At 37.1% G+C, this 25,423-nt stretch overlaps 1 protein-coding gene across 2 annotated transcripts in view; it reads right to left on the minus strand.

Annotated features, from left to right (window-relative positions):
* THEMIS (thymocyte selection associated) overlaps positions 1–25,423 on the minus strand; it is a 172,808-nt gene that overhangs the window by 72,357 nt on the left and 75,028 nt on the right. For both annotated transcript variants that reach the window (XM_029945416.1, XM_029945415.1), the window contains one exon: positions 13,256–14,304. In XM_029945416.1, the coding sequence (XP_029801276.1) occupies positions 13,256–14,304 (1,049 nt within the window). The remainder of the gene's footprint in view (positions 1–13,255; positions 14,305–25,423) is intronic.

Here is a 25,423-nt window from a genome sequence, read left to right on the forward strand (position 1 = left end):
TTGGGGAGAGAGAGGGACGCAGAACTTGAGAGACTATTGAATGCTGAAAATGAACTGAGAGTTGAAGGGGAAGGGGGAGGGGAGAAAAGAGGTGGTGGTGATGGAGGAGGGCACTTATGGGGAAGAGCACTGGGTGTTTTATGTAAACAAATTTGACAATAAACTAAAAAAATAAAATAAACTGATATACTTCAATCTGGACATTACTGATCTCAATCCTAATTTTTGATAGATCATAATAAATAGTCTACCAAACCCCTGGAATCTCCAACGAATAGCGTTCTTCCCTTGAGTTCTCACACTGAAATTGTTTTCCTTTGTCTATTCCATTAGACAAAAGTCTCCTGAGCTTAGATACTTGTAATTCATTCTCCTAATGTGTCTCTAGTGCTTATCACAGCAAATGGCATGCAATTAAGATTTTACACCTATGGGGCTAAAATAAGTGTAAACAATTATAATAATAATCATTATTTTACTATTTTAAAATAATTATAGATATAAATAATTTAAAAGCATTTAACATGCAATATACAATTAAAGTAATATTTAAAGACATGCAAACAATAGGTTTTTAAATCTTCTCAATATTTTATTGCAATTATATAATTGTAGTTTTCCTCTGTGTAGCAGTAATATACTCTGTATTTTTCTTGGCTTATTAAGAATGGGTCCATTATTCTGAGTTCTTTAACATATTGATCCTTATTAGTTCTCGTTTCTTCATTAGTTTCATATTTCCCTTGATGAAAAAAAAGGCTTGACAGTCTTTCTGAATCTTATGGTATCACCTACTTGATGTGGAATTCCAAAGTTTCTAGTTCTAGTCCTAATCTGAAGTCCAGCTTTTTAAGTTTATTTCAGCAAAAACAGAAACTTTACTAAAAAAGCTCTCTGCTGATGCCAGGAATGGCCTTAGGTCTTCCCTAAAATTCTAACATCTCTCACATAGTTTAAGGTACTTTCCAGCTTTTTGTCATCACTGGATCATTAAAAAAAAAAATCCTAAGCATGACAGGGGCACCTGGGTGGCTCAGTCTGTTAAGCTTCTGACTCAATTTCAGCTCAGGTCATGATCTCACGGCAAGTGGAGCCCCTCTGCCCCGAAAGTGCAAAGCCTACTTGGGATTCTCTCTGCTCCTCCCCTGCTTGTGCATGCCCACTCTGTCTCTCTCAAAATAAATAAATAAAGTTAAAAAAAATCCTAACCCTGACAAGCCTACACTTATAAGAATAACATCAGAAGAAAGGGTCTGCCCTCACCCGATCACTTCCCTGACCTCTGATAATTGCAACAGACCAGACACAACATCACAGGCTACCATCTCTTAAAAATGGAACTTTCTTTAGAAGATGACATCTGAGCACATAAAAGTAGATTTTAAAGAAAAAAATATGAGATCATTTCCAGTTGTTTTTCTTCATAAATCCATACACATGACTGATTTTCCTGAGAGCCATTTTATAGGTACAAAATAAGGAATTTGTGAGTACAGATGAGTGTGCATATGGAGAGTGAGTGTGGACAGAGAAGATACTGAGGATTAAGCTCTAAAGCACTCAAACACTTACAGTTAAGGGAGACCAGAGGGAGGGCCAGTCAGAAATTCAGAAGGAAATTCAATCAGAACAGTATAAGAAAACCACCATGTTCCAGAAGGTAAAGAAAAATATTTCAGAAAAGAGGGGGTGTTCAACTAGTATTCAAATAATATAAGGACTTTGGATATCAGCCCTTTATCAGGTATGTCATTTGCAAATTCTTTTCCCATTCAGGAGGTTGCCTTTTAGTTTTATTGATTGTTTCCTTCGCTGTGTAGAAATCTTTTATTTTGATGTGGTCCTAATAGTTTATTTTTGCTTCTATTTCCCTTGCTTTGGGACACATATCTAGAAAAATGTTGCTATGGCCAATGTCAGAGACACTACTGCCTGGCCTTCTTCTAGGATTTTTATGCTTTTATGTCTCACGTTTAAGTCTTTAATCCATATTATTTGTATGTATGGTGTAAAAAAGTGGTCTAGTTTCATTTTTCTGCAGGTAGCTGACTGCTTTCCCCAACGCCAATTGCTGAAGAGACTTTTTCCTATTGTATATTCATTCCTTCCATATTGAACATTCATTGGCCATATAATTGTCGATTTATTTCTGGGTTTTCTATTCTATTCTTCTATTCTATTCTATTGATTTTTGTGTCTACTTTTGCACCAGGTTCATACTGTTTTGATTAATACAGCTTTGTAATATAAGTTAAAGTCTGAAATTGCGATCCCGCCAACTTTGCTTTCTTTTTCAAGACTGCTTTTGGCTATTTGTCATCATTTGTAGTTCCATATAAATTTTAGGACTATTTGTTCTAGTTTTGTGCAAAAATGCAAAGACATCTTTCATCTCTTTGGTTAAGTTTTTCCTAGGTATCATATTGGTTTTGGTATGATTGTAAATGAGATTGAGTCCTTGATTTCTCTTTTTGTTGCTTCATTATTAGTGTATACAAATGCAACAGATTTCTTCACATTGATTTTGCATACTGCACCTTTACTGAATTTATCAATTCTAGTAGTTTTTTGGTGGAGTCTTTGGGGTTTATATGTATAGTATCATGTTATCTGCAAATAGTGAAAGTTTTACTTCTTTCTTATCAAATTGGATTCTTTGTTTATATTTTTGCTGTTGTCTGATTGCTAGGACTTCCAGTATTATGTTGAATAAAAGTGGAGAGAGTGGACATCCTTGTCTTGTTCCTGACCATGGAGGAAAAGCTCTCAGTTTCCCCCCATTGAGTATGATGTTAGCTGTGGGTGTTTCATATATGGCCTTTTTTATATTGGGGTGTGTTCCCTCTAAAGGAACTTATATGACACAACACCCCAAAAAAACAATCAAATTAAAAGTGGCAGAAGACATAAACAGACATTTTTCCATAGGACATACAGGTGGCCAAAAAACGCATGAAAAGATGTTCAACATCATTCATCATCAGGGAAATGCAAATCAAAACTACAATTAGATACCACCTCATAGCTGTCAGAATGACTAACATCAAAAACACAAGAAACAACAAGTACTGGCAAGGATGTGGAAGAAAAGGAACCCTCATGCACTGCTGATGGGAATTCAAACTGGTGCAGCCACTATAGAAAACAATACGGAGTTTCCTCAAAAAGTTAAAAATAGCACTACTGTGGGGCACCTGGGTGGCTCAGTTGGTTAAGCTTCCAACTCTTGATTTCAGCTCAGGTCATGATCTCATGGGTTCGTGGGTTCAAAACCCTGCATCAGGATCCGTGTGCTGAAGTACAAAGCATGTTTGGGATTCTCTTTCTCCTCCTCTCTCTCTGCTCCTCCCCACATGCTCTCTCTCTCTCTCAAAATAAGCAAACAAACAAACAAACTTTAAAAACGCGAACTACCCCACGATCCAGTAACTGGCTATTTGCCAAAAAAATACTAATTCAAAGGGATACATCCACCCCTATGTTAACAGCAACATTATTTACAAAAGCCAAATTATGGAAGTAGTCCAAGCATCCACTGATAGATGAATGGATAAAGAAGGGGTGGTATATATATATATATATATGCATATATATGTATATATATATTCTTTATATATATGGAATATTATTCAGTCATAAAAGAAGACTCTTGGCATTTGCAATGGTATGGACGGAGGCTGAGAGTATAATACGAAGCAAAATAAGGCACTCAGAGAAAGACAAATACAGTATGATTTCATTCATAATTGAATTTAAGAAACAGAAAGAAATGAGCAAAGGAAAAAAAAGAGAGAGAGAGAGAGAGGCCTAGAAACAGATTCTTAACCATAGAAAACAAACTGATGGTTAACAGAGGGGAAGTGGGTGGGAGGGGGTGAGTGAAATAGGAGAAGTGGATTAAGGAACGCACTTGTCTTGGTGAGCCCTGGGAGATGTAAGGAATTGTTGAGTCACTATATTGCACACCTGAAACTAACACTGTACATTAACTATACCAGAAATGAAAATAAAAATAACATGAAGACTAAGGATTGACCGCAAAATCTGCCAACCTGAGTACCACTGATAATCAGGACATATGACCTCAGCCTCAATTACCTCATCTGAAAAATAGGGATAATATTAGCACCCATTTCATGAAGCTGTGTGAGGAATTAAATAAGATAGCAATACATGTAAGTGCCTAGCATAATGCTAGAAACAGAGGAAAAGTTCAGTGATGGGCAAGTATATTTTAATTACAGAATACTGAGCAGTTCTGATCATAGAACTTATGATATTTTATTGGACACAGGATGCTCGACAGCCCTGTGAGAGAGAATTTGGCTCTAGAAGAGCCTGGTGTGAGTAGAAAAATATAGAAATGATTCCAGCTCAAGAGACAATGAAGAGAAAAGTATTTTGGGTAGGGCATTTTCCATCCTTGGATAACACAATTGATATGACTCTGTGTTTTATACTATTTCACAATTACTAACCATGTTCTTTATAAACATTAGTTAAGGTTTGGAGACCATTTGGAAGCAACAATAAATTTTCATTAAGAACAAATGTTATATAAAGCTGAGTTATCTAAATAAGCTTAACACCAGAAGTTAAAATCACATTCTTATCTCTTATCCCAGGAGAACAAGAATTTCTTGCTTTTTATATATTGTGTAACTCCACAATTTTATAATCAGTCCTTTTCAATTCTGTGTCTATGCAAATAACAATAGACTTATTATACAATTCTTGTGGTCTCTGATATATTTATATTTGTTCCATTTGGCTAATTTTGTGGTCAGTGGCCTTCTGATCTTATAGGATTTTCTCTAATTTTTTTCTCTCCTTATCAGATTTTAAATTAGCTAGGTAATTGGTTCATGGTGAGTATCTTAAACAATGGCATGTCTTACAAAATAGCTAAAAGCCACTTGTTCTAGTAGAAGTGTATATTGATAATTAAGTACTGGGTGGAGGTTTTCTAAGACATCATGATCATATTCTAAATGAAGTATGATAAAAAAAATTAGTGCTCTAATAGGCTGGCTGAGAGTCTGTCTTTAAATAATGCCTTAGTATCGATCATTTCTTTCTCTTTGAATTTTTAGCGTTTTTATGGACTCTCCACTCTCTTAAACTCTATGTTCATTTTTACTTACTACTCTTCTATTATTGAGATAAATATTTTTCTTAAGTTATCTACGTTTCAAATAAAAAAATAATGATTTTTGGAAGCCTATCCCTACGAATGCTTTCACAGCACTTTTATGCTCATTTTCTATCCTAACATTTACCCAGGAATTTAGTTTGGGAAGCAAAACATAAATGTTTTCATTTATACAAGCCTGGAAACACCACCAAAAGATTAAAAGTAATGGCTCACTTGCGAGAAACTGTGACTTGTAGCAAAACTGATTTGCTCAAATATATAGCTTATGTCTTATCAATTTATTTCTAGGTAAGGTTTTTATTCTAAAATAAATTCAGAACTGATATAGTAATGGAAAACTCAGATAAATCAGTTTTTGAAACTGCAAAGCTAGCTAACTTACCTTCTCTAGATTTGTCCAACTACTCTTTGGATTTTTTTGAAAATTTAAGACACAGAATTGAAGGTAGTGAGCTCAAAGAATGGAACTTAAATATCTAGTGAGCCCACACTCAACTCAATGAATCAATGAATCCCTATAGGATAATAGAAGTTGGCTATTCAAGTGCTCTTACTTTATACATACTATACACTGAACATTCCAAATTACTGATTCTTCCATTAGAGCTGGTCATTTCTAAATGAGGATTTCTAGGTTATGAACACCTTAAAAAAAATCCCTCCTAATCTTCAAAAAAGCCGGAAATCTAATGTGAAATGATTTACTACAAATTTCATTCATTCATTTTGCCAATCCACTGGGAAAATAAATACATTTTTTCTTTTTTTAATGTTTATTTATATTTTGAGGGGGGGGAGGGCAAAGAGAGAGGGAGACACAGAATCCGAAGCAGGCTCCAGGCTTTGAGTTGTCAGCACAGAGCCTGACACAGGACTCGAACTCACGAGCTGTGAGACCATGACCTGAGCCGAAGTCAGAGACTCAACTAACTTAGCTATCCAGGTGCCTCTAGACACATTTTTTTAAATGATTTTTTTTTTTGCAGCTAAAAAGCAATAATCACTAATACCGAAAATGTGATAATTTGGTGGGATATTTTAGTTTTAGTTTTTCACTCCACAGATGGGAGAGGGAGGCAAGCAACAGTATTAACTAATGTTTTTCATTAACCTTTCCTCACTTGCCTGGTGAGAACATTGTTAGCTGGAAACTCAAAGAGGGCCAAAATTTTGGTTAATTCAAGTATTTCTGAGTAGGAGTACACTTTAGTCTCCCAGAAGGAAACAGTGTTCTTTGGACATAAACACGCTAGAGAAAATGAATATTTTATTATTAGTCAGATAACATTCATTTTGATTGAAATTTCCCTAAAATGAGGCCATGTCTCTTAATTTCTGACTTTAGCCAATTGTTTTCATTTAATAGTCATTTAAACCATTCTTTGGCTCTCCAGCTAGAAGTATTAATATAGTACATGCTATGCCAGAGGAAAAATTTAAGAGTTCTGTTTACTCTCCCACTTCCAAAAGCACAAAAAGAACTTAAAACTATTCCACACTTCCCACTGGACACAGCGTTCTACCTGCAAGAATTCAGCTGGAACTTGAGTTTGGCTAATTTTCAACTCAGCACTTCCATTATTCATCCTATTCCCTCCCCTCCTACCTTTTTCACTTGCTCCTACTCCATTGGGCTGTTTACAGGCTCCAGACCTTGGACAACTCAAAAACCATGGTGTATGACCATACAAATCACATTAATCTGTATGTGTCTCAACCCTGAAGACAGCTCAAATATCTGCTAAAAATATGCCACTTTTGGCAACTTTTTATTTTTAAAAAATTTTTTTAATGTTTATTTTTTGAGAGAGACAGAAGACAGAACATGAGCAAGAGATGGGACAGAGAGAGAGGGAGACACAGAATCAGAGGCAGACTCTAAACTGTCAGCACAGAGCCTGACATGGGGTTTAAACTCACAAACAGTGAGATCATGACCTGAGCTGAAGTCAGACGCTTAACCGACTGAGCCACCCATCGCCCCCAATTTGTCAACTTTTTAAAAGAAGATCATAAGCTCCCTGTATCTTTCTTATTTCTCAGATTTAAACTCTCGGGGTTTCATTATGTCCATGTTCTCTTTCATCTTTGCCTTTGGTCTCTGAAGACTGCTAAAACATTACTTTTCCCTATTCTCAGGGAAACAGACTTAACAGCCTCTCTGTTAGACCAAGAGAACACACCAGAAGCAGATATATAGCAGTCTTCCAAAGTGCAGAGTTGGTTACAGATCCAAACATTCTTAATGTCTTTACACCACATCACGTTAACAAAAATAAAAAAAGGGGATATAATACTATTTTCTAACGATCTAGATTTACCCTAGGAGCATGGTTTCTTTAACAGCTTTTCAGTCGCTAACTGTGGCATCAGATCAGAAGTGAGTTTTAACACCCAGCAGCAGCTGGTGAAGTGTTCTCTCTGCACCTCCCAGTAACTATTGCTTCCCTCTGCCTTTTTCAGCTCTCACTCTAATTCTGGTACAGGGTTTGTTTTCTGCTCAATTCACTCTACCTTGCCATTACTGCCTCCCTTGCTCTTTGCCTTAATGTCTCCTGTGGGTGTTCTTGTCTGACAGAAATCTAGAAATTCCGGCAGCAAAGTGGACACTTGGGCATCAAATGGCCAAACAGAGTTAGTGAAATGCAAGATTTCTGGTCCAGGTGCAGCCTCGGAAGGAGTGGAATATCTCATCTTTCAACCAAAGGTTTGTTTTTCTATGTGGTTATAGGCCCTTTCATCAGAATACAGAAGTTACATTTCTCCTATGTGGCACTCAGCAGTCATAGCCATATATATCCAGGACAGGCAAAAACCCCAGTGAGTACATGCTCTTTCAAACTATCCGAAACTACTTCTGACATGGGAACTAACCCTCAGGAAAGGAGAGTCTGCCCCAGAACATTTCTATTTCGAAAAGAATTTTAAGCCCATACATCTATTTAGTCATTTTATAATATTGTTCTCATCTCATTAAGAATCAGAGTGCAAAGATCTTAAAGATACTATGTATACAACTGTCATCAGCCTAAAAGGAATTTTGAGGGGTCACTTGGTATATTCTCTCCCTTTGTTTAGACCCCATACATTATTCTCCCTAACAGCTATCACATTTTCAAAACAACAATTAGGTCCTTCAGTGCAAAATTTTATAGGCCTTGAGATGTTCTGTCATCTCTGTTGATATCTACCCCCTACACACACACGGCCCACCTGCCCTGCTCATATCCATGCCACAGTTCTCAAAGTGCTACTACAATTCTTATTTTAAGCATTGCTAAAGGTAAAGAACAGTTGCAATCCGACCCTAGAAAACAGTTCTATTTATTCTAGTTTCTGTAACCCATCTTCATATATTTTTCATTTCTAGCTTTCTTAGATGAACATGTAGAGTTCATTTCTGACTGTGGGTATCTGTACTCTTAGACGGAACATGTGTCTGTCCTGTTGATTAATAGCGCAAGAAATGATCTAGTAAAATTAATGACCCACTGGGAAGGCATAAGTAAAGTTACATAATCAGGAATTTTACTCTTCTCTACATATATAATAAGGTATTTTAATGAGTTAAGTGAGTTTGAATATTTAAACTCTGAATAGCCCTTGCAAATTGTTCTCTGAGTTTGAAGCAATATTCCATATGCAATTCGAAATCTTAGAGGCTTATTTTCAATGGCTGCTTCCTGTCTGTGGAATATAAAAAGTGTTCTAACTAATCACTTCTAAAACCATACATAGAGAGAAGGGCTTTAATGTAGATATCAGAAGAAACATAAAAGAAGTATATGAAAGGATGACACTCTGATGATAAGAAATAGTTGGTTGCAAGACTTTTCAAGTAGATTATGCAGAAACTGACAGAGCTTCTGTTTATATTCCAAAAATGATCCACTAAGCAGATCCTTATCTTCGTGGTGAAAAAAAATTGTTGAAAAGGAGGTCAGTAGGTCTGAGCACAGGTAAATTATAGCATTCCCTGACATTTTACAGTGATTTCAGAGAAAATATCATTTTTTTATCTACCCACTGGACACAGCGTTCTACCTGCAAGAATTCAGCATTGATGAAACTAATTATAAACAAAGAATTATAGATCCTTTTCAACTGACTGATAAATTTTCAACCAAGAGGAAGTGTCCTGATAATATCACTGACCTGAGGTTTCCTAGCTTCTGCTTTCACCTTTTCTGAGACAAGGAATCTGTTCCAACCTATCACACCAAAGTTGCTTTAATTCACAACCAATGTTGTGATAAAAAATAAGAATGCTGGTGCCTGGGTGGCTCAGTGTGTTGAGCATCGGACTTCTGATTTTGGCTCAAGTCATGATCTCCTGGATGTGAAATGGAGTCCCTCATCTGGCTCTGTGCTGAGCATGGAGCTTGCTTGGGATTCTCTTTCTCCCTCTCTCTCCCTTCCCCCACTTGCATGCATATGCTAGCCTGTGAGCTCTCTCTCTCTTTTAAAATAAACAAATAAACATTAAAAAAAAGAGAGAGAAAATAACTTTGCCACAGAGTATCTCCTTAAATGTATACAACAGTATTATCTAGTTCCAAGTCATTCAAGTATAGGCTATCACTCAACCATTCAAATGGTTCCCTCAATCATTTGTCAGATGAAAATGGCTCCTGGGCTTTTTAACATCTTAACAAACAACTCAATGTGATGGAAGCCATTTCTGAACTCACAAAAGTTGAGAAAAGTCCTTGTGAGTTAAGGCAAGTTTGCAAGGCCTCCCACCAATAGATGGTGACCGATATCCACCCCGACTCAATTATTTTTGCTTGAGCACCAACTCCCAAGGCACCTTGTTGACTGGTATCCGGAGTGACTTGTCCCCTTATCCTAAAATATGCTGATTGCACCTTGTGAAGGAACTTATTATAGGAATTTCTTTTGTGATTATAGGAGCAAATATTACACTTCATGAGAAACCTGTTTTACTTTCCCTCAAGAAAACAGGCTATTGACCCCTGCTCACAAAGAACTAACTTTTGCTTTTGCTATGCTAAAAACATTGCATATGATATGATAACCATCTAAATCACCTACATCAATCACTATTGATAAAGATTATGCAGGAGACTTTTACCAATCTATGTTCTGGGAACATACCAAAGAAATTTGTCATCAGAAATCATTGTCTAAGGCATATGCCACCTCTGTTTTGTACCCCATACATTTTTTACCATAAATGAAGTTGACTTTCAGGTCAGTGCAGAGATACCTGCCTGGTGATTCACAAAGAAGCTGAGGCTCTCTCACTACTTTTTGCTGACACCATCCATCCTTCACGGATCCCTGGACCTGCTGGAGCTGGACTCCGGCATCAACATTTAATTTGATTTTATTAATCAAATTCTTCAGAAGTGGGACTCGGAAATAGACAAAAGAATCCATGCAAGGTCTGGCCAGTGAACAAGCAGTTAGAAATTATTAAGTTGATATTCTACACATAACTGGCATAAGATATAGTCAAAGATTACATTAGTTTTATTTTAGTAACTGTGAGATACCAGAAAATATAGATAGGTCTCTATCTTAGGTTCCTTACACAGAGTTCCTAAATCCCCTGGAATTTCCTGGGTGATAGGAATATACATTTTTTTCTAGTGAAGTGACCCTGAGTGGGCTTCTGGATGGGGGCTGGTCACCAGACGAACCACCACATAATTAGAAGCTTGGGCTTTTCCAGAGAGGGGAGAGGGACTGGAAGTAGAGTTAATAAGTGACTGTCCCTCTGTGAGGCCGCCTCCATAAAAATCCCAAAGGTATGGGGTTTGGAGAATTTCCAGGTTAGCAGATACATCCACATACCAAGAGGGTGGTATATTCCAAGTATACAGGACAGAAGCTCCTTTGTTCAGGACCCTACCAGACCTTGCCCTGCATATCTCATCTGACTGTTCATCTGTATCCTTTATCATCTCTTAACAAACTAATAAACCTAAGTATTTCTGAGTTCTCTGAGCCACACTAGAGAATTCATTGCACCCGAGGAAGAGCTTATGGGAACCTCCAATTTCTAGCCCTCTCAGACAGAAGTCATAAGTAACCTGAGGGCCTATTACCTGCAATTAGCATCTTAAGTGGGGGGCAGTCTTTCAGGACTGAGCCCCTAACATGTGGGATCTGATGCCATCTTCGGGCAGACAGTGTCAGAATCGAGTTCAGTTGTAGGCTGCCCAGTTGGTGTCAATAAACTGGTTCGTGTCAGAAACCCCCACATATCTGGTGTCATTTGTGAGTGTGGCAGTTGTGTGAGAATAAAGAAGAGACTTAGGAGGGGGTCTGGAGGGTTTTCCGAGTCAGTAACCTATGTGTAACTTGTTTTTTGAGGCTCTCTCCTTATAAAACACATCATTTCCATCTGACATTCTGTGAACTGGCATTCTAAAAACTTTTAACCTATTTTTTTCTATGAATTCTTCCCAATAGTTTAGGATTCTTGACTCCTTCCTTTCTTATTGTATTGGACATCTTCAGATCTCCACAAACTGTTCCAGCATGTCTATACTTGAGACAAGCAGTCCTCATTTCCTTTCCCAACAATCTTGGCTGTAGTTGTGGCAGCCAATGAATTGATTCAACAAGCAGATGGGCATGTGTGCCAAAACCCTACACTTGTTAAATTGAAACAAAACAAGGAGATGATATTCTTTTTTTTCCCAGAGAAATGATATTCTTATCAAATAGTGGAACTCATGATTAAATTGGACCTATGTGGTTAATACAGAATAATCTCATCTCAAAGTCCTTAATTTTCAGCACATGTGCAAAGTATCTTTTGCTACTGAATGCAACATATTCATAGGTCCTGGAGGCTTAGACATGAACATCTTGGGAGGGCATCAGGGGGCTGGGGGATTATTATGCTTCCTAAAAATGAGACCAACATTCCATCTCTCACACCATTCCATTCAGCAATAAAAATATATTAAACAGGAAAAGCCATACATTCTCCACATTAATAGCAGCCTGTTAATCAACATTATTTGGAAACAATGCTTTAATTTAGAATGACTCTTTCAAGATTGTTTTTCTGGAAAGGAAATTTCTGCTGCTTTTACTTTTTTCTTAAGATGAGTTTGAAGATTCTTATTGGATTTATCCAGCATACACTCAGAATGCAATCTTTGAAATGGAGAATTAGAAGTATTTCCGTACCCACATATTTGAAGCCTGAGGCTGCTATCATTCCTGAGTATAGAGAGTAAACACAGCATCTCTCTTTGTTTTACTCATTGCTTTGTTTCCCCAAGCTGCTAGCACAACATCTGCCAGGCCAGAACGCACTTCTTGCACACACCACAGAACCACTGCCGGCCACATAAACGACCTGCGCTCCACGGGGTCAGGGCACGTGCTTTCCAGGCACTCCGCACGCCGTTTTCAAGAGGCAAAGACTTCAAGTAGAAAGGAAGCTGAAACCCCACCCTTCCCAAAATCTTTACTATGGTTATGGAGTTGTTGATTCTGTAATTATCTCACACTGTCTGCAATTTTATTGATTTCGTTTTTCAATAGAACTGTTAAAGATTACAATCCTCGGATAGGCAGAATGTGGGCAGATGCTCGTATGCTCACACACAGTTCTGCCAAGATATTTTTACATCTTTCTGCACATAAAACAAAATGAAGACATGTGTTATAGATCCATGCTATTGGTAAGCCCCCCAAAGAAGCGAGTTTATGGTATGCTCATTTCCTGGATGAAGTATTAAAACAACCCTACCTAGAAAAAAGGAACAGCACTTTCAAAATAAAAGTGCTGTTCTGAGGCACCTTATAAAACATTCCTAATTACCAAAACTCGTTGGGATGGCAACTTGGGTCATCATATCCAAATGTCATCCTTGTTATTTCTAATTCAATATAAACTTCTTGTCACATTTACTGGTTAAGCATCAAAATACAAAATGCTGCAACAGCTTATGCTCTGTTAATGTTCATTCATCTACTGTGCATCAGAAAGCCTCATTTCAAATATGGCATGAAAGAAAGAAAAGTAAGCAAAAAACAAACTCAGAAGAGATTTAAAATAAATTGCCTCAAGAAAAGTGCTAAAGAGGAAAAGTCACAAAATCATGGCCTTACCTTGGGAGACTTAGGCAGACCCACAGCCCTGTCTTCTGCCAAGGTGAGCAAGGTTAACTTTGTTTCCTCCACTGAAGGATGTTTGGGAGGGCGAGGTGGGGGGTGGGAGAAAGAGCTTTCATATCTTCGCATCATGTAATACTGTTCTTCAGTGATCTCTTCAACCAGAGTCCTGACTACAAACGATCCTGTGTCCTTAGAAAAACTATTAACTAACTGAACAGTCATATTTAAGCGGCTGACAGGAATTTCCCAGCACTCCTTGGGGTTGGCAAAGTCACTTATGAGTAGGTAAGAGTCTGTGATGGCTTCCTCCAACCGCAGTCCTGGTGTAGCAGCCAAAATGTCTTCTTCAATGGAAAGATCTCTCACAGATACCTTCACGTTGAAAGGCAAGTGGAACTGCGCACAGAGCTCAGAAATCTGGTACTGTTTCTTATCATGAATCAGCTCTACAAAACCTCCTTCCATGTACAAAGGGAGCAATGTGGTCTTATCAGATTTTTTGAAGATTTTTTTACAGGCCAGAACATTCACCACATTTTTGATTCCCTCACAAAGGACTTCAGTCGTCTGTGAGTGATGCACTAGAAACTGGTCCCCGACAGATACAGATGACAGCTCATCATAAGGGGAATGAAAGGCTTTGGTGGCCACCACATGGAGAGGCTCCTTTTCGTTCTTTGCTATCTCAAGGTCATAGGCAGTTGGGAACTCCCGAGGTCGCCGCTTGAATTTGCCTTTATAGCTAGTGGGGATCAAGAAGTGCCTTTTAGGAAAATTGCTTCGAATTTCTGAAGCTAAGATCCTAGGTGCCTGGTACTTTTTGTGGATCACAATGGTTTTCCCAGGCTGTAAAATGCTTCTGGGCAGCTGGTTTCCTTGAGGCGCCTCTATGACTTCAGCCACTATGGGGAACTCTTTACTGGTCATCTCAAAGAGCTCTTGTGTAGATAACAGCTGAAGAAAACAGTTGGCATCGTAACTGTCAGTAATGTCTTTGACTTCAACATCTAAACTGGGGGGGATGCGGACTATATCCTTTCGGACTGGAAAAAAATGAAAAAGACTATGACATTTTGTCCATCAAAGTGTTGCTCCAAGAAAGTATTAGAATCTCTCTTGGTGCCATAGATAAATCCCATTTTTAAAAAACCCGGATGTTTGGGGTGCCTGGGTAGCTCAGTTGGTTAAGCATCCAACTTCGGCTCAGGTCATGATCTCACAGTTTGTGGGTTCGAGTCCTGTGTTTGAGCAGCCTGGAGCCTGCTTCAGATTCTGTGTCTCCCTCTCTCTCTGCCTGTCCCCTGCTCACGCTCTGTCTCTCTGTGTCTCAAAAATAAACATTAAAATAAACAGACATTCATGATATAACATTTCTTATGTGTGACTTCCTTTTTTTTCCAAATTTAAAATGAAATAGATCATATGTAAAATCAATATCCATAAGCCCACTGCTCAGTTTAAAACATAGATGTTAAGCTCTCCTTTAGAGCTCTATGAAGCTAACCAAAATCTCATCCTCCTCACTACAACCTAAGGATAATCATCTTCCTGATTCTAGTGTCAATGATTTCCCTGTTTTTTTTCATAGCTTTATCACACATAACATAGATAAGTATACGCACATGTGCGCGAATGTATACTTGGTACTTCGAATAATACCCTTCCTACAGAAGGCTGGAGTCACATATTCTTTACACAAAATTCTATCTTCTGCAGAACAACATTTCGAGATCATGGGATAGAAGGTACTTAAGATTAATATATAGAAGTGGACACCAAGGTGGAATCCTTTTCCAATGTGAAAGTTATTTTTTCTCTGCGGATGTTCCATTAACAAGTGGACAGAGAAGGAGTATCACAGAATGGGTCACAGTCAGAGGAGCCATTTAGGAGCCTTAGATACGCAAGGTATTCCTTGCCTAAGGTGGAACTGTAGGCTAAGAAATCTCTGATTCTTCCTAAGGACCCACTATCCTGTAAGTCTTTGTTTGAGACAAGACACTTAAAACACTGTCCTAAGATTATTTCTCTGTTGTCCCCGCATTACCCCACATAGATCATTATAAGTGGTCTTGAATTAGAAATGTAGTTACTATTATCAGGATTTTATAATGGCTTATATTTTTCTTGACAATTTCCTACCACTTAATGTTCTGTAACATTTTCATGACTTACCGCTGTTTCACAATATCACCAGCCACCCTTTGTCAATACACTTTCTTCCTTGCATGCTTTTGAAAAAACTATTAATTTGGAATGTTTCAAAGATGAAATTTCCCCTTATAAAGCATTACCTATGTTACTACTTTTTATATTATTAACTTTATGTCGTTTCAGGAAATTATAACTTTATAATTTATGTCATATTACTTGCACATGCTGTGTAACAGAGTTCCTGAAGACACAAATAAAAAAAGTATTATTTTATTTTCTTGAATAGAGAGCAGAAAAAAGGAAAAAAAATCAATGGCTGTCTACAGGATGAAGGTCTGTAAAAATTGCAGACTCTTCACTTAAAAAAATAAAAAGGCAACTCAAAGAACACTTCTTACCTTCATCAATTCATTGTATAACGTGTAGCATGCCCAGACTTTTAAGACTTGCCACAGGCTTTCCTAGACCCCAGGGTAATTTTAAAAACTCTAAAATCTCAGTAATTGGATAGAAATGAATGGAGTTTAAAAATTGTAGTGCTAGCACTAGATAAGCATTGTAGGCTCATGACACTTCTCAACATTGGTAGCATAGATGTCATTACGAACTTCCTGGGGGCTCTAAATTGATCCATCAAACACAGGGACCTTAATGCAACCTGGTTCCCAATCTATATTTGGGATCCATACATACTGTGGGTATAAAGGGTCTTTGATTAGTTTGTTGACCAATATATCCCAACATCTTAAATGGTGTCTGGTACATCGTAGGTACTCAACAAATGAATTGAATAAATGAAAAACTATTGTCAGAACAACATCTTTGATTGAGCATCAAGGATGTGATCCCAGTAAATAAGTAGAGTTCCACATAACGTTTCATTGGGAAAAATTAATTTCCGCAGCTAATATTACTGATATACATCATAGAAGTTATTGTACATTTCATTTAAAACATACTCCTTTAATGAGACTGAAGGGTATTATGCTAAGTGAAATAAGTCAGGCAGAGGAAGACAGATATCATAAAACCTCATGTTAAGGCCTATTTGCCTCAGTTTCTTTTATCTGATACTTTCTAGCTTTCAACAAAAAATTACAAGGTATATTAAAAGGCAAACAAACAGTAGAGTGTGAAGAGACACAGCCAAACTGGATATGCAGAGATTTTGGAATTTTCAGACTAGGAACTTGGAATAGGATTAATACGCTAAGAGTTTAGTGAAAGAAAATGGCAGAAAAGATGGGTAAGGTAAGCAGAGAGATGGAAACTTTTAGAAAGAATAAACAGAAATGGTAGGTATTGTAAACATAATAACAGTTATGAAAAATGACTTCGATGGGTTCATCAGAAGACTGGACATGGCTAAGGAAAGAATCAGTGAGCTTGAAGATATGTCAAGATATATCAGTAGAAACTTCCCTAACTGAAAAGCAAAAGAAAAAGAGTAAAAAAAAAGGAACAGAATATCTAAGCACTGTGGGCCAAGTACAAAAGGTGTAACATGCACACCAAGGGGATGCCAAAAGAAAAGCAGAGAGAGGAACAGAATAGTATCTGAAGTACTAATGGCTGAGAATTTTTCAAAATTGAGGAAGCTTAAAGAACAGCAATCATGATAAATACCAAAAACTCTACACCTAAGCATATCATATTCAAACTTCAGAAATTCAAAGAAAGAGAGAAAACCTGAAGAAGCCAGAAGGAAAAAATAATCTTACATCTAAAGGAAAAAGGATAAAAATAAGATATTTCTCTTCAGAAACCATTCAAGCAAGAAGAGAGTAAACAACATACTTAAAGTAATCAAAGAAACAGCCCATGAACCTAGTACTCTGCCTCCAGTAAAATTCTCCCTAAAAGTCAAGGGTAGTAGAATATGCCACCCCAAAATATATCACTTTGGCATTAAGATTATTTTGTGGTAAAGGCACTTGAAAAACAACAGATATATGAAGAGTATTCTAATTTCTCCTTTTCGCCCTGAAAACAGGAGATAAAACCCCATTGCGAAAGATGCCTTCCCTATACTAGGAGGAAAGAAACATCCTTCGCTAGGGAATTAAAGCTAAGAGAACAGATCCAAACAGACCGTGTTAAAATAATTCTTCTCAAAAAAAACCACAGAAAACTCTTCTCTTCCTTTAGCCTCTCCACATTCTTAGTTTAGTTACTCTTCCACAGTTGCCTCTCTTTATTCAAACCAGTATAAAAGTATGCAGGGTTTGCCATTTGGGGGGGACTTCATTCCTTTATGAGAACTCCCTTGTCCCAGAAAACATATAAATCTGTATGCTTTTCTCTAATTGGTCTAATGCCTGCATTTCCAAACCCCTCATTTCTGAGGTCTCTGCAGCTTGAATCCACTCCAACCTTCTGGGGAGAGTCTTGGGGGACAATGGCCAGTGCTGGCCTGCCCCCAGGGACACTCACACAACCTTGCCACTGCAGAGGCCTAGAGACTGACTGCAGCCAGGAGTAAGCCCAGCCCAGAAAAATTTCGCATGATCCTGTAGCAGCAGGCGTCATAGCACCCTAGGGACCTTGTTTCAACACCAGCAAATGTGGCTGCCATCTTGGGTCTGCTGGGACCTTCATGTGTAGGGAGGCTGCATGGCCCCTACCAGATGCCCTTCCAGCAGGGGAGCCTCCTCTACCCGTGTGGCCCTCAGGCCCCTTGGACCCCACTGTCTGCTCTTAGGGATTCTTCCCACCAGAGCCCTGCCAGATATGGAGCTGTGGAGTTTCCTACTCTGTCCTCTCCTGTTTATAGAGTCTTCATGATATTGAAATTCTCTCCTTTCTCCTTTTTTCTTTCTCCCTTTCTTGTTCAGTTTCTTGTGGGTGTTTCCCCTCTTCCTCTTTCTTTCCAGCTGCTTTTGGGTGGAGTGTTTTTCCTATACTCTCCCCCCCCCCCCCCCGCCATCTCTATCTTCTCTCCACGACAAAAACAGCTCCCTATCCTCCACGGCTTCTCTCTCCCCCAGTTCACCTCTCAGTGCCACGTACCTACCAAGTTCTGTGGCTCAAGTTACGTAGACTGTTGTGTTAGTCCTCAGTTTTCTAGGTGTGCAAATGGTTTGGTGCTGATCTAGCTGCATATCAAGGACGAGAGAAGCAGCAAACTTCCACCCTTATTCTAGACTTTTAAGTTAAAAGTTCTTTATGGTTCATCCATTTGGTTTCAATCTCCTTTGTGAATATTCTGTGAATTATCTTTTTTCCATTTACTCAGCTTCATTTCAATTTAAGAGAAACTATACTGTGAATTTCCATTTGGTTAGTTGCTTCTTCCCCAGTTCTACTGCTGTTTGTATTTATGAATATAGAAAGTGACTTTTGGGTTGCTCTCTAACATTTGGAAAAGAAAAAAAATCATGACCTTCCCTGCCTGAGAAATCAAGGGTCATTTAAATGAATATACTTAGGGGCATCTGGGTGGTCAGGGGGTTGAGCATCCAACTCTTGATTTCGAGTCAGGTCATGATCCCAGGGTTGTGGGATTGAGGCCTGCATCAAGCTACGTGCTGAGCACGGAGCTTGTTTAAGATTCTTGCTCTCCCTCTGCTCATCTATCTCCCTGGCTCACTCTCTCTAAAATAAAAATAAATAGGGGTACCTGGATGGCTCAGTTGGTTAAGCATTCGACTTCAGCTTAGGTCATGTCATGAGTTGGAGCCCCATGTCAGGCTCTGTGCTGACAGCTCAGAGCCTGGAGCCTGCATTGGATTCTGTGTCTCCTTCTCTTTCTGCCCCTTTCACACTTGTTCTCTGTCTCCCTCAAAAATAAATAAACATTAAAAAAATAAAATAAAATGAAATGAATATACTTACATTTAATATAGGTTTATTTATGATACTTTTTACATTTTAATTTAATATATAAAAGCTAAGAGAAGCAAATAGACATTTTCTTATATTGGATGATACATGTCAACCTGTGTTCTCCACTGATGTTTGTGATGGTTATTTTCATGTATCAGCTTGACTGGACTATAGTATGCAGTTACTTAATTAAACAGTTAATTCAACACTATCCTCAGTAATGTTGGTGAACCTCACCTAATCAGCTGAAAGCTTTGAGAGCAAAAACTGGAGTTTCTAAGAGAAGAAAAACACTGCTTCAAACTACAGCATCAACTTCTGCCTGATTTTCCAGCCTGCCAATCTGTGCTAAGAATGCAGAACTTAACACTCATAATTACATGAGCCAAGTCTTTAAAATTAATTAATGAATGAACTGATTAATATGTAGTCTTATATATATTATATAATATAATTATATATGACATTATGAATACCTTCTGTTTCTCTGAAGAATGCTGACTGGTAAAATATTTACAGTTGGTAGTGTAAGAATAAACATATACAGTGAAAGCAGCACTTCTGCTTGTGTTTGATATTTCTATTAGCAGGAAGATGACTTGCCTAAAGGAATAAAATGAAATGGAAGCTGACTAGAGTATTCACTAGTTCTAAATATCATGTTAAGTCACAATATTTTCATAGGTACATTAGGAAAAACATCACTAATAAAAATTGAACTGTTATACAAATATAATTGATATCAACTTTGGTGCCCTGAAGTGAATATTCATTCCCTTAGGTATTAAATTCATAAGTACGTTATCATAATAAATCAAATCTGGATACGATGAGTGAGAAAACTTTCTTGTTACCTAAATAGGAACTCTGTACTATGCAACACACACACACACACACACACACACACACACACACACACACACACACGTTTTAGCTTCTTCATTCGTTAATCCATGTATCCAATTTTGTTCAGTATTGAACATTTACTTTATCTCATGCATTGAGAAGATAAAAATACCTAAGAAACTGTCTCTGATATGTTTATAAATTACTGAAGATTACATTTTATTTAAAATATTGTTTATAAATTTTACTTACTTTTTAGCAATATTAGCAAACAGTTCTTTCAGGATTCTACTAGCTCCAGCAAATGCTCTGGGCGATGATGACTAGTTTAAGAAAGTGGTGAGGTTTATAGGCAAAATATACTGCTTTCCAACCCTTTTATTCTCTCAAATTTACCACAAAGGTAAAAAGAAAGACAAAGAAAAAAAGAAGAGTAAGATTCCACCTAATGAATCTAAATGACATCTACAATCCTTACACTGAATAAAAACAGAACTCAGATTGAAGAATGGTCCAAATTTTGGCAGAATAGAAAAAGGAAAGGTCACATGTCTAAGGAGCCACAGTCCAATGAAAAGTCAACCCTTATCACCCCATGGGATCTCAAAAAGGCTCATAAATTGGAAGCATAAGGCCCCTCTGACCAATGGATGAGAAGCTAGGGGGCCAGGGAGGTAATCTGGATGTCTGGAGAGTGGTTAACCCATTCTCCAACTCTTCACTGGGGAAGACAGGCTCCACCCCCTCCACCATTCTCTGCAGGAAACAGTAGATACAGAGGCCCGGAATCTAGATGCCAGGCATCGGAGCAGGGGAGAAACATGGGCCGAAAGCAAAGGAGTAAAGTCTAAACCTGTGGGGGAATAGTGAAACTCTCAACAAGTTTCCCACTCAGCTACAATAGTTTCAGAATCCCTGGGAGAATACAGAAAGATTCTTCTCAGGTGAAACTGAAGAAGTCCTAGAGGAAAGGGTCATAAGAGGCTGAATTAGGGGTATTCTCCGAAGAAAAAGTTGGCAAAATGAAACCTAAAATTAATAAACATAAAACTTGTATGTAAATACTTCTTCGTTTATAAATTAAAAAATTTGTCTCACATGTAAGTGTGAACAAATGCTGAAATAAGGAAAACAGTTAATAAGAGTGACAGATCACTCTGAAAAGCCTGAAAAAGGCAGATAAGATGAAAGGAACACAGAAAACTTTAAGAAATTGTAAAATATCCTCAGAGAGGTAAGATACTGTATTCTTAAAACAAGAACACTGTAACATTTAAACAATGATGCAAGGAATAACTCTCGGAAATTAAAAATATGATAGCTGAAATTAAAAATTCATTGAAACAGTTGGAAATCTAGTTAAGGGATTTTCCCTCAAGGTAAACTGAAGACAAGAAAAATAGAGAAGAAAATAGTTCTAGATCAGTATGGGATCTTCAACGTAATATTAGAAGTTACAGAAAGAGAAAGAGAAAAAAAAGTAGTTGAAAGGAAACTGTCAAAGAAATTATCTCAGAAATAAAATATCTGCATTTCCAGACTAAAAATTGCCATTATACTGAAAGAACAGACCCACCCAGATGGTTCTGAATGAAATCTTAGGACAGCACTATTTTGGATTGTCTTTCCCCCAGGATTCACATGTTGAAACCCTACTCAATAGGTGATGGTATTAAGAGGCGGGGCCTTTGGGAGAATATGATGAGGTCATGAGGGTGGAGCCCTCCTTAGAGGGATTAGTGTCCTTCCATCTTGTATAAAGCCATTACCTTGATAAATAGGCAGTATCTTTATGTCATTTGGAAATTTAAATGCAAATATAAGAAAGCAAAATATTTAAAGCAGTTACCTCTTAATGGCAGAATGTGGGGAAATTTGGAATGGTCAAGGGCATAAAGTGTGCTAATCACTTTGTTATTAGTCCTTTTACCACGATTTGAATTTTTTGACTTTGATAAAAATTGAGAGTATTTTTTAAAATAAAATGAAAGGGGGGTGCCTGGTGGCTCAGTCGGTTAAGCCTCCGACTTCGGCTCAGGTCATGATCTCACGTTCCTGGGTTTGAGCCCTGCGTAGGGCTCTGTGCTGACAGCTCAGAGCCTGGAGCCTGTTTCTGATTCTGTGTCTCCCTCTCTCTCTCTGCCCCTGCCCGCTCATGCTGTTTCTCTCTGTCTTAAAAATAAATAAAACATTTAAAAAAATTAAAAATAAAATAAAATAAAATGAAAGGAAAAGGAAGTCTCAGAATACTAAAAGATCAGTGTATTTTTTTTTTGCTCTTGATTTATCACTTATGATACAATATTCAGGCATTGCTTTTCTCATACTACCTTTCTGCTTGTGTGATTTCAGCCCTCTCCTTATAAATCAGTTAATATATCATATATCTAAGTAAGATATCATATATCTACCCTTACATTTTGGAAGGCATTAAGATTTTTTCCTTAAAATGGAAAGAAAATCTTCAATTCAGAATTTTCACTAGGGGAAAAATAATTATCATAATATTATGATATATATTTATACATCAAAACATAACACAATTAAAAAGGTTTAACTAGCAAGACTTCTGCGTTTTAGAAGCAACTCGAAATAGCTGGCTCAATTTTTCATTTGTAAATATTACGCATTTGCCACACTAACGTGAATTTTATCTTCCTATGAAAAGCCAAACACATCTTTCTATGACTTATATAAAACCAGTAGTTAAAGGTCTTGGGTCGTTATTTTTATCTATTTTCCAAAGAGATAGAAATGTTTACAAATCATGGAATGCACAGAGAGAGTCAGAGGGGCTTCAGGCCTGTAATGGGGATTATGACCAAGAGTTTTGAGGAACTAATATTTCATTTAAACATGTCTTGCTATTTGTTTACACTGCCTGAATTTTCACATCAAAAACATATTAAAAACCTACCACGGATAAAATATGTTGTATTCTTTTCTCTATTTATTCACTAAGTTCCTTTTTAGCAAATCAATATTTAAAAAATTCTTATAGTTCTCAATCTTTTCCATTGTGATTTTACCTATAAGGTTTCTCAAAAATTTTCTATCCATGGCTCAGACCTATTGTTTTTCTTGTCACTTTAGAAAGGAAGGACTCAAGATAAAAGGGTTTTCAAATATGCCTGACCCTCAAGGCCATTGGAAAGTAACTTAGCAAGGAATATGCCATTGTCTTCAAGGCAAGTTTGAATCTTCAATACAAGAAAGAATAATGTAAAACAAGATCACAATTGATTTTTTAAAATAGTCTACATTTTATATTTAGAAGAAAAATGCCTACAAAAATTTTTTAAATTGGACTTTTTGTGTGAAACACCCATCCTCTGTTTCTAGGGAATATTCTGCAGTCAGTACACATGCAAAGCAGGCTCAGATCGTATCCATCCTGAAATTGCTATACAAAAAGAACTGTTTAAAATAACTCCTAAAAGATAAAGAGGCAAAATAATTTAAATCAAAATTCAGTTTTATACCATTAAATAATGGAAATTAGACCAAAACATTTTGGGAAAGACTTTATTTTAACCGAAGGCTTTCTTCTGGGACCTTGGTTAGCATGAAGCCATATGTAAGTCCATCGAAACAATTCTGTTAATAATGCCCTGCTCATCTGTCAATGTTTTTATTTAGTAAACTGCATCACCAGCTAAGCAGTAGATCCAGCCAGATGCCTGGGAATCAGGTTGAGTTCTTTCCTCTTTCCAAAAGACCTCCAAATCTTGGTGATTGTATTTCCTAAATATCACTATTGTACTAGCTCCCCAATATCCTCCATATACCCAATAGCTTTATTACTTGACTCTGACCCTGTCCTTTGCACTGAAACCCTTTATTAATCTGCCCTGTGGACAGAGTTAACCCCTTAACATATACTTCAAGACTCTCCATGACTGATTCCACTACCCCATTGCATGTTTTGATATTTGTCTCAATCCGTCCTCTCTTTTTTCATACCAGCTGCACTGGAGCTCCAATATTTTGCTTATCTGCCTTCCTGGAAACTTCCTCCAATGCTGTTCCCTCTTTCTTTGCCTGATTAGCTCCTATTCATCCTTCAGGTGTTAGTTTAAGTGTCATTTCTTCAAGAAGCCTTTGCTGATCTCTAATCTAGTCATTGAACTCAATAACCATCTTGTTCATATGCTTGGGTTGTGGGTTATTCTACATTTGCAGCTGTGTGATAGGAGATGTCAGTGGTTTTTTAAAAATTAACAAATTTTAAAATAAGAAAATGCTATATTCATTATTTATAAATATTGAGGAAATCTCAATTATCAATTTCAATTACATGTTTTGAGATAGCTAATAAAACACTAATGTGAGGTTTAAAATTTCCTGTGACTTCCCTTTTTTGTCATATTAAAAAGTGATCATGCTGTGGCCTCAATTTTTTGTAGTATTAAAATATAATCACTACTTGGCTGAAGTTCCTTACCTATACCTTTAATTCAGAATTACTTAATTTCTAGTTAAATACTTAACATGCAACAAAATTTAATATGTAGTCCTAAGCCATGTAAGTTTTTTCATATTTATATAAGTGATCAACAATATTTATGGGGACAGAGATAAATAGAATTTGAGATGTCCAAGGGACATGCTTTGACCAAACTATTTTAAATACTTTTTTTCCTCAAGTGCATTATATATAGTACTTTAATACAATCTTATTTCATTCTCAAAACAACTCTAAAAGATGGGCAAAAGAGATATCATTATCCGCTTTACAAAGACACAGTTTCAGTGGTTTGCCCGAAGTTACCACCTACGAAAGTTAACAACCCAGAGTTAGAATCCAGGACTTTTGATTGCAATTATTAATAATTCCTTTAGGGGAACAGTGTTCTCTCCAGATTTTCCAATGTTTAAATGCAAATAATTCTATCAAGATTACATATTAGAACATACTTATGTGTGAATTAATTTGTCACATCATTTTTCTCTTAAGTCAAAGGGACTCAGCTAATAAGATTTATGGCCAGTGATGGGTAGCGGAGGGGGAAAAAAAGGGGCATCACAAAAATGCCAGTAAGGAACACATCAAAGAAACTTTGTATCTTTACCACTTTGTAGGCCAAGTCTATACAAGAAAGCCTCTTTTTACCAAAATATGCTCTATCTTAAAAGTAGCTCTTTTCTGACCATGTTTACCTGGTAGAGATAGAAATGAATTAGTAGATTAATCTGTCTGCAGCTGACAATTACAGCAATTTACATTTGGATAGCACCATACAATTTACAATATATATTATATACATTATTCAATCTGATCCTTGCACCAACTACATGGTTTATTTATTTATAGATGAGAATCTGTCAGCAGGCTTA

The sequence above is a fragment of the Suricata suricatta genome, chromosome 7 (genome assembly GCF_006229205.1).
Source record: "Suricata suricatta isolate VVHF042 chromosome 7, meerkat_22Aug2017_6uvM2_HiC, whole genome shotgun sequence".
Classification (NCBI taxonomy): domain Eukaryota; kingdom Metazoa; phylum Chordata; class Mammalia; order Carnivora; family Herpestidae; genus Suricata; species Suricata suricatta.